We start from the raw sequence: 18,290 nt of genomic DNA, 5'->3' as shown, positions 1-18,290 counted from the left end.
CCATCAGGAATACCGTCCGATACTTGAGTCCCATTGACTTGTATTGGTATCGGGTATCGGTATCGGATTGGATCCGAAACTTTGCCGGTATCGGCCGATACTTTCCGATACCGATACTTTCAAGTATCGGACGGTATCGCTCAACACTACTGCTGAGTAGCACCAAATTCTACTAGGCCCAATAGGATTTCCTGGGCTAGATGCCATTAAAAATAGTACTTAGGTAAACAGGCGGTGTAGCTTGCTTCATGGGTGGGGTACTGTGCTGATTATCACAAAATGCTATTAAGTACAAAACGATTTCCTGGGCTAGATGCAGTTAAAAATTAGTAATTAGATCAACAGGCGGTGTAGCTTGCTTCATAAGTGGGGTACGCTGCTGAGTAGCACTAAATTCTACTAGGCCCAAAAGGATTTCCTGGGCTAGGTGCCATTACAAAATAGTATTTAGGTAAACAGGCGGTGTAGCTTGCTTCATGGGTGGGGTACGCTGCTGAGTAGCACTAAATTCTACTAGGCCCAAAAGGATTTCCTGAGCTAGATGCTGTTACAAAATAGTACTTAGGTAAACAGGCGGTGTAGCTTGCTTCATGGGTGGGGTATGCTGCTGAGTAGCACCAAATTCTGCTAGGCATAAAAGGATTTCCTGGGCTAGATGCTGTTACAAAATAGTAGTTAGGTAAACAGGTGGTGTAGCTTGCTTCATGGGTGGGGTACGCTGCTGAGGAGCACCAAATTCTACTAGGCCCAAAAGGATTTCCTGGGCCAGATGCCGTTAAAAAATAGTACTTAGGTAAACAGGTGGTGTAGCTTGCTTCATGTGTGGGGTAAGCTGCTGAGTAGCACCAAATTCTACTAGGCCCAAAAGGATTTCCTGGGCCAGATGCTGTTAAAAATAGTACTTAGGTAAACAGGTGGTGTAGCTTGCTTCATGGGTGGGGTATGCTGCTGAGTAGCACTAAATTCTACTAGGCCCAAAAGGATTTCATGGGCTAGATGCCGTTACAAAATAGTAGTTAGGTAAACAGGTGGTGTAGCTTGCTTCATGGGTGGGGTATGCTGCTGAGTAGCACTAAATTCTACTAGGCCCAAAAGGATTTCCTGGGCTAGATGCCGTTAAAAATAGTACTTAGGTAAACAGGCGGTGGGTGTCTGGGGCTACTCTGCTGACTAGCAGACACTGAAGCTTTGGAGCAGACCTCTGAATCCCAGGCCATAGTATGAGTAAACAACTCTGCAGACGACCCCACCCACCTGGAATTGACGATGGCAAAGTCATGTAAAACTCAGCAAGGGGACTAAATAAAAGAGTCTCCATTTTTTCAAAAAATTCAGCCACAGACACCACTTAAGTGGCATCAATTTCACCAGAGTTTTTTAAAACGGTTGGTGAGGTGATTTTCAAAAATCATCAAGCTTTTAGTTTCCCCAAGATGACACAGGGGTAGAAAAGTCCTTGCGGATCCAGGATTTGTTCATCTTGATGAACGTTAGTCTGTCTACATTGTCACTGGACAGCCGCGTGCACTTATCTGTCAGCACACCACCAGCAGCGCTGAACACACGTTCAGAGAGAACGCTGGCTGCGGCGCACGACAAGATCTCCAAGGCGTGAGTGGCGAGCTCAGGCCATTTTTCAAGATTGGAAGCCCAAAATGAGCAAGGGTCCAGTTCCACAGTCATGGCATCGATGTTAACTTGGAGATACTCTTGTACCATCCTCTCTAGGCATTGGCTGTGCGTCAGACTTCTTGTCTCCTGTGGCCTTGCAAAGGATGGTCTAAAAAAATCTTGAAACGATTGGAAAAAATTGTTGTTACCACCAGATACGATGTTACTGTTAAGGTTAGAGTGATGACTCGATAGTCCCACGGTTGGCAAGTTAGAACTCAGAGATTGACTACGTGCACCACTAGTGCTTTGTGGAAAAGCAGATGTTAGATTCTGTAACAGTCTCTGCTGATACTCATGCATGCGTGAATCCCTTTCTATGGCAGGAATTATTTCGCCAAATTTGCTTTTGTACCGGGGATCTAAGAGTGTGGAAACCCAGTAGTCAGCATTACTTCGGATTCTGACAATCCAAGGGTCATGTTGCAGGTAGTGCAGCAAGAAGGCACTTATGTGTCTTGCTCATCCAGGAGGACCAAGTCCATATTGTCTTGGGGTGGCGAGGTGTGTTGTGGCTAAAAATAAACCCCAGTTTTGGACACAGGTGACCATGTGCATGGCGCCAGCCTATCAGGAAGATTGTCATTTTCTGGTGTTGCATAATTTGCATGATGCTATTATGCTGGGTTTTCCATGGTTGCAGATACATAATCCTGTGTTGGATTGGAAGTCTATGTCTGTGACTAGTTGGGGTTGTCAGGGGGTTCATAATGACATTCCTGTGATGTCAATCTCCTCTTCCTCCTCTTCTGAAGTTCCAGAGTTTTTGTCTGATTTTCAGGATGTATTCGATGAGCCCAAGTCCAGTTCCCTTCCACCGCATAGGGACTGTGATTGTGCTATTGACTTGATTCCAGGCTGTAAGTTTCCTAAGGGCCGACTTTTCAACCTGTCGGTGCCGGAACATACCGCCATGCGGAGTTATGTTAAGGAATCTTTGGAGAAAGGGCATATTCGGCCATCTTCTTCACCGTTGGGAGCGGGTTTTTTTTTTGTTGCTAAGAAGGATGGCTCCTTGAGACCCTGTATTGATTATCGCCTCTTGAATAAGATCACGGTCAAGTTTCAATACCCTTTACCATTGCTTTCCGATTTGTTTGCCAGGATTAAGGGGGCTAGTTGGTTTACTAAAATTGACCTTCGGGGGGCATATAATCTTGTTCGTATTAAGCAGGGTGACGAATGGAAGGCCATTTTGAATACCTTGTGATGCCATTCGGGCTCTCTAATGCTCCATCTGTTTTTCAGTCCTTCATGCATGATATCTTCCGGAATTATCTTGATAAATTCATGATTGTATATTTGGATGACATCTTAATTTTTTCCAATGATTGGGAGTCTCGTGAAACAGGTCAGGATGGTATTTCAGATTCTTCATGATAATGCTTTGTTTGTGAAGGGGTCTAAGTGTCTCTTTGGAGTGCAGAAGGTTTCTTTTTTGGGCTTCATTTTTTCTCCCTCATCTATAGAGATGGATCCGGTTAAGGTTCAGGCCATTCATGATTAGATTCAGCCCACATCCGTGAAGAGCCTTCAGAAATTTTTGGGCTTTGCTAATTTTTATCGCCGTTTCATTGCTAACTTCTCCAGTGTGGTTAAACCCCTGACCAATTTGACGAAGAAAGGCGCTGATGTAACGAATTGGTCCCCTGTGGCTGTCTCTGCCTTTCAGGAGCTTAAACGCCAATTTACTTCTGCCCCGGTGTTGCGTCAGCCAGATGTTTCTCTTCCGTTTCAGGTTGAGGTTGACGCTTCTGAGATTGGGGCAGGGGCCATTTTGTCTCAGAGGAATTCTGATGGTTCCTTGATGAAACCGTGTGCCTTCTTTTCCCGTAAGTTTTCGCCTGCTGAACGCAATTATGATGTCGGCAATTGGGAGTTGTTGGCTATGAAGTGGGCATTTGAGGAATGGCGACATTGGCTTGAGGGAACCAAGCACCGTATTGTGGTCTTGACCGATCATAAAAATCTGATTTACCTCGAATCTGCCAAACGGCTGAATCCTAGACAGTCTCGATGGTCCCTGTTTTTCTCCCGTTTTGATTTTGTGGTCTCGTATCTTCCGGGTTCTAAGAATGTTAAGGCTGATGCCCTCTCTAGGAGTTTTTTGCCTGATTCTCCTGAGGTATTTGAGCCGGTCGACATTCTGAAGGAAGGGGTGGTCCTTTCTGCCATTTCCCCTGATTTGCGACGGGTTCTGCAGGAATTTCAGGCTGACAAACCTGACCGCTGTCCAGTGGGGAAACTGTTTGTTCCTGATAGATGGACTAGTAGAGTGATTTCTGAGATTCATTGTTCTGTGTTGGCTGGCCATCCTGGTATTTTTGGTACCAGAGATTTGGTTGGTAGGTCCTTTTGGTGGCCTTCTTTGTCACGTGATGTGTGTTCTTTTGTGCAGTCCTGTGGGACTTGTGCGCGGGCCAAGCCTTGTTGTTCCCGTGCTAGTGGGTTGCTTTTGCCTTTGCCGGTCCCTGAGAGGCCCTGGACGCATATTTCTATGGATTTTATTTCAGATCTTCCGGTTTCCCAGAGGATGCCGGTTATCTGGGTGGTTTGTGACCGGTTTTCTAAGATGGTTCATTTGGTGCCTTTGCCTAAATTGCCTTCCTCTTCTGATTTGGTTCCGTTGTTTTTTCAGCATGTAGTTCCTTTGCATGGTATTCCGGAGAATATTGTGTCCGACAGAGGTTTCCAGGGCCTTTTGTGCTAGGCTGGGCATTGATTTGTCTTTTTCTTCCGCATTTCATCCTCAGACAAATGGCCAGACCGAGCGAACTAATCAGACTTTGGAAACTTCGGGTTGGGGATTTGGTCTGGTTGTCTTCCCGTCATGTTCCTATGGAGGTTTCTTCCCCTAAGTTTAAGCCTCGGTTTATTGGTCCTTATAGGATTTCTGAGATTATCAATCTGGTGTCTTTTCATTTGGCCCTTCTCTTTTGCCATCCATAATGTTTTCCATAGATCTTTATTGCGGAAATATGTGGTGCCCGTTGTTCCCTCTGTTGATCCTCCGGCCCCCGTGTTGGTTGATGGGGAGTTGGAGTATGTGGTTGAGAAGATTTTGGATTCTCGTTTTTCGAGGCGAAGGCTTCAGTACCTTGTCAAATGGAAGGGTTATGGCCAGGAGGATAATTCTTGGGTTTTTGCTTCTGATGTCCATGCTGCTGATTTGGTTCATGCTTTTCATCTGGCTCGTCCTGATCGGCTTGGGGGCTCTGGTGAGGGTTCGGTGACCCCTCCTCAAGGGGGGGGGGTACTGTTGTGAATTCTGCTTTTGGGCTCCCTCCGGTGGTTGTAGGTGGTAATGGAGTTGCCCCTGAGTTGCAGCCCTGGTCAGGTGTATCTGCTGATTGCAGATCTGACTGGGGTATTTAGGCGTGCAGGATTCATTAGTCCTTGCCAGTTGTCAATTGTTGTTGGGAGGTGTAGGACCTCTGCCTGGTTCCTCCTGCCTTTCTGCCAAATCAGCAAAGATACGTGTCTGGTTCTTTTTCCCTGTGGCACACATGTTGTGTGCTTCACAATTCAGTGCTATTCTTTGTGTTTTCTTGTCCAGCTTAGATTGTGTCAGTATTTTCTCAGTCTTGCTGGATTCTCTGGAGTGGCAGATATACATTCCATGTCTTTAGTTAGATTGTGGAACTTTTTGTATTATCTGCTGTGGATATTTTTGGAAGGGTTTTAATACTGACCGCCTAGTTATCTGTCCTATCCTTTCCTATTTAGCTAGAGGGGCCTCTTCTGCTAAATCCTGTTTTCTACCTGCGTGTGTCTATTCTTCTCCTACTCACAGTCATTATTTGTGGGGGGCTGCCTATCCTTTGGGGGTCTGCTCTGAGGCAAGATAGCATTCCCATTTCCATCTATAGGGGTATTTAGTCCTCCGGCTATGTCGAGGTGTCTAGGGAGTGTTAGGCACACCCCACGGCTACTTCTAGTTGCGGTGTTAGTTCAGGATTGCGGTCAGTACAGGTTTCACCGTCTCCAGAGAAAGTTTCATGTGGTTCCAAGGTCACCAGATCATAACAGAGGTGAGAATCATGCTTCCTTCGTCTGCCCTCTCCCCCCAACCTCGCACAACAGAAATTTGATCAAGGTCTCCCTCATCTGATGAGTCTTCCATGCCCAGCGGAAGTTCGTCCTCCATTCTTCCTCGCCTCCTGCACCTTCCTCAACAGTTTGGCTGCTACCATGCGCCCAAGGTAATCCCTCTCCTCCAGCCTCCAATGCCAGCTGCCTTGATGCTGCCAACCTTCTTGACCTTGGAGATATGGTCCCTTCCGTATACGACTCCTGTTCCTCCTCCTCCTCTTGTTCCACCACCTGACTCTGAACACTGTGTAAGGTGTGCTCCAGCATGTAAATCACCGGAATGGTCATGCTGATAATGGCATCGTTAGCACTAAACATCTTCGTTGCTATTTCAAAACTGTGCAGAAGGGTGCATAGGTCCCTGATCTGAGACCACTCCTGCAGTGTGATTTTCCCCACCTCTTGAGCTTATTGGCCCAGGCTATACGTCATAACGTATTTCACCAGGCCTTGTCGGAGAGTGCAGACACTGCTCCTAGGCCCAAAACTATTACCTGGATTAGATGCAGTAAAATTGAGATACACAGGCGGTATAGTTTGTTTCACAGGCGGGCTACTCTGCTGACGTGCAGACACTGCTCCTAGGCCATAAACTATTAACTGGATTAGATGCAGTGAAAATAGAGATACACAGGTGGTGTAGTTAGTTTCACAGGCGGGTTACTCTGCTGACATGCAGACACTGCTACTAAGCCCAAAACCCCAAAACGATTTACTGGGTTAGATGCAGTAAAAATTGAGATACACAGGCGGTGTAGCTAGCTTCACAGACGGGCTACTCAGATGACTATCAGACAATGCTGCTAGCCCAAAAGGATTGGCTGAGCTAGAATACACCAAATGCTGTGACAAACACTTGCACAGCACTGGCTCAGAGCTGCCTGGCAAACAGTGCTATGAACTGCTGTAACCTACCCTGAAAAGGGCTGATATTACAACTAGTCCCGACTCCCTAAACCTATCTCTCTGACAATTCACTCCAAAAAAACACTCTTAGTCTGTAAAGCGCCCACAGCAGCAGCGGTGCCGTCAAACACTAAGCTGCAGCAGTGAGGAAATGGTGGCGACGGGGCAAATGGCTGGTTCTTATAGGGCAAGGACATGTGACATACACAGCCAATGACACATGCCCTTGCTTGTGTGCATCACATGCACATTGCTGTGTGTGTGTGCACTGCTGATAGGCTGAGAGACTGCACCACCCCTCTGTAAATGCGGGAAAGAAAAAAAAAAATGGAGATCGGCGTTATTTCAGCACAGATCTATCCCCTGCCCAATATACACTGAAACAGTCCATTAACAATGATAAACAGTTTTAATGTGCAAATCAAGCTGGGCTTTTGGTGAACGAACAGTTATCGAACAGAAACTCGAACAGCCAAATTTTAAGCAAATTGTTCGGGTTCGTCGAACGACTCGAACACCACCCAAAACAGCTCGAATTTGAAATTGGCGAACAGTTTGACTCGAACACCGCTCATCTCTAGTAAGAACACATCATTGTTCGAAATGCATAAAGTAGGCCCCATAGGAAATTTCCTTGCATTTTTTAACATGAGTAAATTATTTTTTTAAACTTTTTTTTTTCACTCTTGGACTTGCTGCTGGATAACTTTCTACTATTCCTCGGTACTAAGCACAGTTCACAAGTCTAGAAACACAGATGTACTGTATATACTTGTGGACACCATCTTGAGACTCTTCAACTTTCGCATGCTGGCAGATGTAGTATCGCAAAAACTGGAAAGCCACAAGTAGGAAACCAGCGGTATACGGCCAAGTATTATATTCATTGCTCATTGCAGGAAATTTTATGCATGTAGAATGATAATCATATTACAGTTTACTGAAGCATGTCTTTGGGGTTAACACAATCCTCTGGGTTTCATGTCTTAAGCAGCCTGTGTTGACATGTACTTGAATGAGCAGTAACGTGTGGAACACTAGAAGGTTATGTGCATAGTAAAACAGTAATCAAAAAGCACAATTCTGTATTAGGGCTGAGAGCATATTAGAGTATAGCTCCCCCAATGTAAGGAAGGGGTATGATAACACAAGTGCAGTACTCCGAATAATATTGTAAGACTAAGAGAAAAATGGAGTAAGCCATAAAGCACCAGGAATTAATATAAATTAAATACATGTTATTGATACAAAATATGCAAACATGTTAAAACAGAAGACACATAACAAATTATGAAGACATGTGGAGGAGACATGGAGGTAGGCAAGGAGAGGGTGGAGGTCAGAATAAGACCTTGGGAAGCAGAGCCGCAGAGTCATTAGAGTGTATATCTATGTAGCACCAGATGATAGATATAGCTAGTTAAAAAGTGCATAGTGTGGGTCAACAGTGTGAGCTGCCATAAGAGGTCATTCCTGCTTACCTATGGTAGGACTGGACCGCTGTCACCCCCCTTGCAGCCCCTGATGCGCGTTTTGCATACCTGCTTTATCGAAGGGGTATCGTTGAGTATTTAGTAAGTTTTTTACCTCAGTATATGTAAGCTAATGCCAGGAGTGGAACAGTGAGAGGAAAAGTATAATAGAAACACATCACCACTTCTGTATTTATCACCCACTCCTGGTTTTGAATACTGAGGTAAAAAACTCACCAAAAACTCAACATGTGCACGTGGCCTAAGAAGGGAGGGGATTTGTTTAATACTGGATTTGCTGATATGCCTGGTTTAACCAAAGCTAGCACAGAAAAGGATTTAAAGATCCTCCAAAAATTCCAAAAAATAGCAAAAAAAGGCAGAGGTGCTTACCTGCCTAGGCCTCCGAACAAATGCACCTGTGTAGCCGCCATCTTAACCACATGGGTCCACTGCATCCTGATAATGCATTTGTTCGGAGGCCTAGGCAGGTAAGCATCTCTTCCTTTTTTTGCTATTTTTTGATATGCCTGGTTTAGTAAAGACTTATATTCTCCAATGAAATAACAATTCCGTAACACTTTATAGAATTCTGTTTTTCCTTTGGAACACATGAATAAATTAGAAATTGGGTGCTACCATTTTCCCTGTAAATCTGACTTGTCCTTACATGCTGAAAACATGTGATCTCATGAGGAGTAGGAAAGAATTAAAATGATTATCAATCTGTTATTATTACTCTGAAGTTCGGAGATTGCAGGCACCTATGGAGCTTGTCCCATCCTTGCAAGTTTGGAAGTGTTATCGTCAATTTTTTTAGCTGGACTTTATTTCTGGCGAAGGTGAAAGTAAAATTATGATCATTGAGAACTATGTGAGGAATTACCTTGCTTCCATTTATTTCTGCCATCTGCCTGGTCAAAGACTTCAAAAAGTAAATGCCATAGCAGATAGCAGTTTAGGCAAATTTAGATAAGAGGACATAAGTGCCAAGCGTTAACTCCCTGCCATAGATTGGCATTTTGAATCAGTGCCACTTGCTTGCACACTGTGATGAGTGTTGAAGTGGGATTACATGCGATATATCATGTTTTATTATGCGAAGAATGAGCCATGGTTTCTCTCTCAACTGACATGTAACATTATTTTGAAGAAGACACATTACTGGCAATGCTGGAGCTTCAGTCAGCCAAGGGGAAAAATCACTGGTCTCCATTTTTGCATTTATCAAAAAAAAGTTAGGCATGGTGAGAAGAACAATTGAGACATAGCTATCGAAATCTGAAGATGGGAGGTATAAGGCAAGCTTCATATTATAAGAAATAACTATAGTTTCCCAACATTTTCAACATATTAAGAACTTCCTGTATGCCCCTCATGGGAAATCAATCCTCTGGAGAAAACATTGCTTGTGGTAAATCTAGAGAGGATTCTGTGTTAGTATATGTCTGGAATGTTTTGTTCTTCCACTTAAACATCTGCTTTGCTGTAAGCTCATTCTGCCTGTGTGTGATCCATCCTTCACCCCTCACTTAGAAGATATTTTTCAACGGAACACTACTCCTAATCAAATATAGAAATGCCTGAATATTTCTTGCCTTAACCGTGTAAACCCAAGAGCCTAAGGTCAGGGTAATCCAATGTTTATTAATAGGGTAACTCGAATGCCATATCTTGCCGTATTTACTCAGTAAGAAGCATCAGTCCAATTCATCGGACATGAAGAGAAGGGGATGTCCAGACAGAATGTGTCAGTCAGTTACTGCTCTCATTGAATGAATAGCACTGCCTGGCTTTGCTAATCAGTGCAGCAAGTGTAGTAATGATGAAAAAAAGAGGTGCTCTGTAGCCCTATACATAAAGGATCTTTGACCAAGACTATTTATGAGTTTAATTGTTTGGCCTTATTCATAGCAGTACTTTGTCTTTGGCTTACTTTGGGTTTTGATAATCATGCATGGAACGTATTTAAATTGTTGTTCTCAAGTTCTTTAAAGGGTATCAGTCACCACGTTTTTGCTACCTAATCTGAGGACAGCAGAATGTAGGGACAGAGACCCTAAGGTATCACTGTTCTGCTTAGTGTAGTTTTTATAAACTCATTGTTTTCTCAGCAGAAAATTATCACTAGGGAACTACGTGGCCTGCTGCCAAGTAGTGCAACCACATCCCATCACTGACTGGCAGCTTTCTGCCTATGCACAGTGTACACAAAAAGCTGCCAAGCAGTGAGGTAGACGGGGTTACACAGAACTCAGCATTCAGAGAACTGGTAGATCTGCAGCAGATAAAATAGTTTTTAGTCAACTGCAGCACCCAGTAAAGTAAGTGATAAATTGCTGGATTCAGGGTATTTGACCCTACACCATGCTGCTCTCAGATATGGTAGCATAAACCTTGTTACAGATTTATTTTAATGATTAAAATAGAAAAATATGTTAAAGAAAAGCAACTTTGCAATTCACATCTCCTTGAAAAAACCCTCTCCATTCTCGACAATTTCTAATTATATTGTTTATTGCTCATTGTTGAGGTGAAAGTCTTCATAAGCGGTCCGGCAAGTTTAATGAGCTGCTCTGAAGCTTCAGTGACTCTTGCGCTTCACCAATGCTGGAGAGTAGAGAAGAGAAAACCTGAGCGTAAAAGTTCCAGGTTCGTACCGGACAGTTAGTGTCCATTGCTAAACGCCGAACCTGGACTCCTTACGGAAGTCAGTCACAATGTTTGGAGTTCCGGGGAAAGTCTGGGAGGAGAGAGAGAATATTTTCCAGCTCAAACGTTCGGGTCCCCATTCTTTTTAATGGAGTTTGGGTTCTGGTTCAAATTCGGGTACAGTTCTAATACCCGAACCGAACATCGACGGGTCCGCTCACCCCTACTGGAGAGGAAAAACTACCTCCATTTGCATCATCAAAGGACATATGGTTCAGAACAGTGGGGCAACAATGATGCTGAATTGTCAGTCATTTATAAGAACATTGCCCCTTGCAGCAGGAAGTCGGGAGGCTTGGGAGCAGCACACTCCTGAAAATCAGTCATGAGACAACCACTTTAAGAGGTAAGGATATGATTTAGGAATGTAATATTTTCTCTAAAACAGCTTAAAATTGGGCTATTGTGACATCAATTTTTCACGGTTTTTTAAGAAATATAAAGTGATTGTCCATCATGTTGTATATCAGCTGCTAATCTAATAAGGGCAACACCATCCACTGATTCATCAAAATCAGTGGTTTATAAACTTTCTGGGCTCATATAACACACTAAGGGCCAATAGGCTTAAAGCTCTCTTCAGCATGCATTTAGCTTAGTCGTACTAACTGTCTACTACTGAAAGTGAAAACTTTTTGGGTTGAATTTCACTTGTATATTCGTAGAACTAGAAAACAGTTCCCATGGATTACGATTCTCTAGGATTTGGAAATATGCAAGGGTTTTTTTCATATTTGTGTAGGTGGGTGATAACAAAGTAAATGCCCAGCGAGATTTTTTAAATGCTTAGTAACTCAACCACAGAAAATGCTGTTACAAAAATCATAGATTATCATAAATCATTGTGTGATAATAACTACAATTATATATTTTCTTTGCATTTTATTAAAACTACACACGTTCATGTAACTAAAAATCCTACTCTAAAGCAACTTTAATTACAGATTGTGTGTATTATGTGCACCATAATGTGATGCTCCGATTTACCGAAGATGCGATTTTATGTTTTTGTATTTTTGTTTTTTCCTCCCTGCCTTCCAAGAGCCATTACTTTTTTTCATCTACTGTATATAGCCATATGAGAGCTTGTTTTTTGCTTGTAATTTTAAATAAGTCCATTCATATTGCCATGCATTGCACTAGGAAATGAGAAAAAAATGCTAGTACGGTGAAATTGTGCAAAAAAAGGGTTTTATTTTTACGGCCTTCATTGTACTGTAAGCATTAACTGTAAATTTGATTTTTCAGTCCAATTATGGTGATGCAAAATTCAGATAGGTGTTTTTTTTATTGAAAGTGCTGACAAAGAATTTGGAAATTTGTAAAAGTAAAGTTTTTCTTGTGTCGCAATTTTCGGAGACTTGTAACATTTTTATGTCAATGGATCTGTGTGATGGATTTTTTTTTGTGGTGAGCTGATGTTTTTATTGATCCCACATTGGGGTTAATATGACATTTTGATTACTTCTTATTGCATTTTTTTTGCTGTGTTGCAATGGCCAAAAAAGTCTTTATCAGGTTATTCAAATTTTATGTTTTAAAACGGGGTGGGAGTAACTCACCTTTTAATATTATTTTATATTTTTTTAAACAATGTTTATTGCTGTATTTTTTTTCCTCTCTATGGGACTTGAACCTGCAATTGTCTGATCGCTAATGTTACATACCACAGTATTGCAGTATATAACAAAATCTGAGTTCTCCTGTTAGCCCCATTCACAGCCTGATCTTCATAAAAGCATTGTCATGATAGGTATTGGAGTCTCGATCAGGCCTCCATCTACCATGACAATTCACCAGCACCCCCGATCATATCACAGAGGTGCCAAACATCACATGGAAAATGTAAGGCAGTAACAGCAGTGGGTAGTGCCCTGCTCCACTCTCTGATGTTAGAGGCAGATGATGGCTGTGTAACACAACCAACATCTGCCAGGAAAGATGCAAGCTGAGCCAGCATCAAGTGGGGGGATCCGACATATGTCCATCATATGTCAGGATAGGGTTAAAGTGCATTTTCTATCAGATTTAAAAAGGGGTTCTCCTGTTCAACCCCAAATATTGTTTATTATGCTTTGCTTATATATCACTATCATATTCCGTAGCACTTTACAGACATTATCCTCACTGTCCCTGATGGGGCTCACAATCTATATTCCCTATCAGTATGTCTTTGGAATGTGGAAGGACACCAGAGTACCCGGAAGAAACCCACGCAAACACAGGGAGAACATACAAACTCCTTGCAGATGTTGTTCTTGGTGGGATCTGAACCCAGTACTCCAGCGCTGCAAGGCTGCAGTGCTATCCACTGAGCCACCGTGCTGCCCATTGTTGTTTTCCTATGTAGCATTTTTTATGGATTCTTAATTTCCGTTGTTTTGGTTCTTCTGTTTCAGAGTGAGGTTTTGTCTCATTTCCAAAAATGATAGTGTTTTAAATGTCTTACCAAACTAACAAAAAATATGTGAAAACCAAACAGAAAGAAGCTTTGATATAAAATTTAAAGATAAGAAAAGTGAAAAAGTCTATTACATTACAAAATGATTACACTTACTAGATTGTGTTACAAAAGTCATCTTAGGTATCTTACATTTTGTGCCAACTTTTCAAGACACAATGGCATGAAATGAAGGCTAATTTACTATGTGCATAGATTGCCTTTAAATTTCAATTTAGTGATCGGAGAGCATACAGGTTGCAGGCACTTATGGACAAACTCAGGTTTTTTTACATTGTAGGTTACTTTGGAATAAAGCAAGATATGTTTTACATTCAGCATATTCATCTCTTGGTGCACTTAGTACCTACCCCCTTTCATCATGCCCACTTCATAGCATTTGCGAAGACGACAGGCTTGACAGCTCTTTCTCCTGTTCTTGTCAATGGTGCACTGATTGGTTGCAGGACACATGTAGTCATTATGGCCTGCAAAAAAGTATACATATTTCAATGGGCTTGTTTTGATTGCTTTGACAACCTTGTTGTATGAAAAACTTTAGAAAGACAAATTAACACATTAGACATTTTCTTTGAGCTTTTAGAAATTAGATTTTTTTTACTTAACTTTATTCCCACTTAATAATTTTGTGCTTTTGCACGTCCGTGTTTTCCTCCATTTCTGTTAAGAACCCTAACTTTTTTTTCCTCTTTCCACAGCGAAACGCTCATCGGGTGTGGTGGGTCCCTGGCTTGTGGCTCTCACTGGGTAATTATTATCACTGCTTGCATACTTGGGTCTGTTTTCATTGTATGCTATGTGAATTTTTTCACTCTGCCCATGGTGTATTCTGGATACCATACCATCTTACTCTTATTATGCATATATTTATTTATTTATTACTAAAATTGCTTTGCTTACACTATATGGTGTGGTGGTTATCTTGATAGCATTTGTATGCATGTTTATTTATGCTATATTATACAGTACAGACCAAAAGTTTGAGCACACCTCATTTAAAGATTTTTCTGTGTTTTCATGACTATGAAAATTGTACATTCACACTGAAGGCATCAAAACTATGAAATAACACATGTGGAATTATATACTTAACAAAAAAGTGTGAAACAACTGAAAATATGTCTTATATTCTAGGTTCTTCAAAGTAGACACCTTTTGCTTTGATGACTGCTTTGCACACTCTTGGCATTCTCTTGATGAGCTTCAAGAGGTAGTCACCGGGAATGGTCTTCCAACAATCTTGAAGGAGTTCCCAGAGATGCTTATCACTTATTGGCCACTTTGCCTTCACTCTGCGGTTCAGCTCATCCCAAACCATCTCGATTGGGTTCAGGTCTGGTGACTGTGGAGGCGAGGTCATCTGGCGTAGCACCCCATCAATCTCTTTCTTGGTCAAATAGCCCTTACATAGCCTGGAGGTGTGTTTGGGGTCATTGTCCTGTTGAAAAATAAATGATGGTCTAACTAAACACAAATCGAATGGAATAGCATGCCACTGCAAGATGCTGTGGTAGCCATGCTGGTTCAGTATGCCTTCAATTTTGAATAAATCCCCAACAGTGTCACCAGCAAAGCACCCCCACACCATCACACCTCCTCCTCCATGCTTCATGGTGGGAACCAGGCATGTAGAGTCCATCCGTTCACCTTTCTGTGTCGCACAAAGACACGGTGGTTGGAACCAAAGATCTCAAATTTGGACTCACCAGACCAAAGCACAGATTTCCACTGGTCTAATGTCCATTACTTGTGTTCTTTAGCCCAAACAAGTCTCTTCTGCTTGTTGCCTGTCCTTAGCAGTGGTTTCCTAGCAGCTATTTTACCATGAAGGCCTGCTGCACAAAGTCTCCTCTTAACAGTTGTTGTAGAGATGTGTCTGCTGCTAGAACTCTGTGGCATTGACCTGGTCTCTAATCTGAGCTGCTGTTAACCTGCGATTTCTGAGGCTGGTGACTCGGATAAACTTATCCTCAGAAGCAGAGGTGACTCTTGGTCTTCCTTTCCTGGGGCGGTCCACATATGAGCCAGTTTCTTTGTAGCGCTTGATGGTTTTTGCCACTGCACTTGGGGACACTTTCAAAGTTTTCCCAATTTTTCGGACTGACTGACCTTCATTTCTTAAAGTAATGATGGTCACTCGTTTTTCTTTACTTAGCTGCTTTTTTCTTGCCATAATACAAATTCTAACAGTCTATTCAGTAGGACTATCAGCTGTGTATCCACCAGACTTCTACCAGACTTCTGCACAATACAACTGATGGTCCCAACCCCATTTATAAGGCAAGAAATCCCACTTATTAAACCTGACAGGGCACACCTGTGAAGTGAAAACCATTTCTGGTGACTATCCCTTGAAGCTCATCAAGAGAATGCCAAGAGTTTCCAAAGCAGTCATCAAAGCAAAAGGTGGCTACTTTGAAGAACCTAGAATATAAGACATATTTTCAGTTGTTTCACACTTTTTTGTTAAGTATATAATTACACATGTGTTAATTCATGGTTTTGATGCCTTCAGTGTGAATGTACAATTTTCATAGTCATGAAAATACAGAAAAATCTTTAAATGAGAAGGTGTGTTCAAACTTTTGGTCTGTACTGTATATAAATGTATATGTGCACTTGCACTTCATGTAATAAAATTCTGTACCTCTTATATATACTATATATTTTGCCACTTTAAAGCCATACCCACAACTTTTTCCTGCATTTTGTTCCTCCCCATTAGTTTTCATTTATGTTTTTATAAAACCCCTGAGGTTTCTTTTATATTTATTGCAATAATAAAATTTATTTGTTTGTTTAAAAGTTATTCTATTGAAGCGTCATTGTTGGAGTTTCTTTCTTATAGAGTAAGTTCCAGTTTTGAATGACAACAGCCATCTTACCATTCAATTTACTAAAAAATAGGAAAAATTGCTATACAATTTTTCAAAAAATGCAATCTTACTTATTTTTTGAGTTTTGTTTTTATGGTGTTCATTGTGTAGTAAAAAAAATGACCTGGTAGTATGATTCTGCAGGTATGTGTGATTGCATCAATACCAAACTTGTATATTTTTTTATTCAAGTAATGCAAAAAAATGTGATGGTGTTACTGTTATTCGAGACCCATAACATTTTCATTTTTACATTGATGAGGTTATGCTTTGTACGGTAAGCTGACTTTTTTATTCATACCATATGGTAGGGGTACATATGATGATTTCATTACTTCTTATTGCATTATTTTGCAGTGTTGTGGCTACTGAAAATGCACTTCTGGATTTATTTTTCTTTATACTATGTATATGGAGTATACTGAGCGCTAAATCATTTAATATTTTGATAGAGTGGCTGCAGCTACATCAAACATGTTTAAGTACGTTTTGTATTCATTTCTTTGAATTTTATTGATTCAATATTTATTTATTTTGTTTTTATATTCATTTTTTTTTTCAAAAGGGACATTCTATTGCTTATACTTATAAACTGCAATAAAACCTTATTGCAACATACAGGATAATTGAAAAGATGTTACTCTATGGAGTCCACTCACAGGCTGAGCTTCATAGGAGGACCAAAATGGCATCCCTATTCAGCAAGCCCCCAGCTACCTTGAGAACACATGCCATGATTTTGTGGAGCCAATTCCCAATATGAGAAGGGCAATACATATTATAAAGCAATGAGATGAGCAAATCAATTTGCAATACCTTGGCTCAGCCGACACATCAGTATTGCATGGGCATTGGGCTGGAGCTTGCGAACCGTTCTCTACCTGCAGGCATCCCCAGCGCCTCTTATGATTAGATGATGATGTGTGTCACACAGCATCAATAATGTTGCAACAGGCCAACAAATCAGGAGAGATACTTGAGATTTCAGCAGGTAGGAAGTGGATCGCAGGGCCCCCGACAGGGGGCTATGGAATACTGATGTGGACACTGGACCATGACCCTGTGAATCGATTCGCTCTTCTCTAATTATTACCCATTCCTGTATGGTTTGACTTTTATAAAGTTTCAAATTAAAGAGTTTGTGTTACATGTTATTAAAGAGGTTGTCCAAGGTTGTGGAGCACACAAAGTCCTGTATGTGAAGAGTTCAGCATTGTCCATCCTCCCACAGACTATGTACCCCTCTTATGGTTGCAGCTCTGTGCCCTCATTGTGAACAGTCTTAGGAGGGCTTAGTGCATTACCAAACTCTCAGTCTTTTCATTCTGTAAGTTGGTAAGTGTTCTAGCTTAAGAACTTCTCTTTGACATGACTAGATAAAAAATCCCATTAATATATACTTCTATAGGAAGTGATGCAGATTTCTGGCAGTTAAGTTGCTTTAATCTAATTAGGTGAGTCGAACAATCTGGGACCTTTCTATCCACACTGCGAGCCTGAAACAAGACAATTCTCATGTTGCAACTGGACAGGGCGAGTCAAATAAATGTAGAAGTCTGTTCTAGAGGGGGATTTCTGTGGCTGAGTTTGCTCAGTAATTTATATTATTTACTTTTTTGGTGTAGGATCTCAATTCACTCATGTTATTATAGAGGGTGTGGATTGCAGAAGTAAGGAGCCAAAGATTTCTCAAAAGGAGACTCTGCAGTTGCCAGGAAACATCGTCATATGAATCTATGCTAAAGGATGCAGAACGTTTACACTCAGAGAGGACGTTACCTACAAGCTATTGGACTTGTGCATTCTCATCTATAAATTGATGGCATATCTAAAGAATATGCAGCACATGTGTAGTTAATGCCAGTGTCACCTCTGGGATACACAGAATAGAGGATCTCCTCAACCATTGTCCTCCCTTGTGCTGCATCTAATGTAAATTAAGAGGTTGTGGATATGCTATGAATGTGTAAAATGAGAATACCCTCTTAATTTTACCATAATTACTTTTATCAGGGGGTCAGGAACTCAACAGGTCAATCTCAGATGAGTCCAGCATAGATCACAGACATGGCACCACTTAAAATTTTAAGATGGAAGCTG

The 18,290-nt window shown here is 41.5% G+C and overlaps 1 protein-coding gene across 1 annotated transcript in view; it reads right to left on the bottom strand.

Moving 5' to 3' along the window:
* The window catches only part of ESR1 (estrogen receptor 1), a 499,107-nt gene that overhangs the window by 116,547 nt on the left and 364,270 nt on the right, over window positions 1-18,290 (bottom strand). The window contains exon 4 of the mRNA XM_077283086.1: window positions 13,665-13,781. Coding sequence (XP_077139201.1) covers window positions 13,665-13,781 — 117 coding nt within the window. The remainder of the gene's footprint in view (window positions 1-13,664; window positions 13,782-18,290) is intronic.

This window comes from Ranitomeya variabilis, chromosome 2 (genome assembly GCF_051348905.1).
Source record: "Ranitomeya variabilis isolate aRanVar5 chromosome 2, aRanVar5.hap1, whole genome shotgun sequence".
Taxonomy (NCBI): Eukaryota; Metazoa; Chordata; class Amphibia; order Anura; family Dendrobatidae; genus Ranitomeya; species Ranitomeya variabilis.
This window is presented reverse-complemented; position numbering and strand designations above follow the sequence as displayed.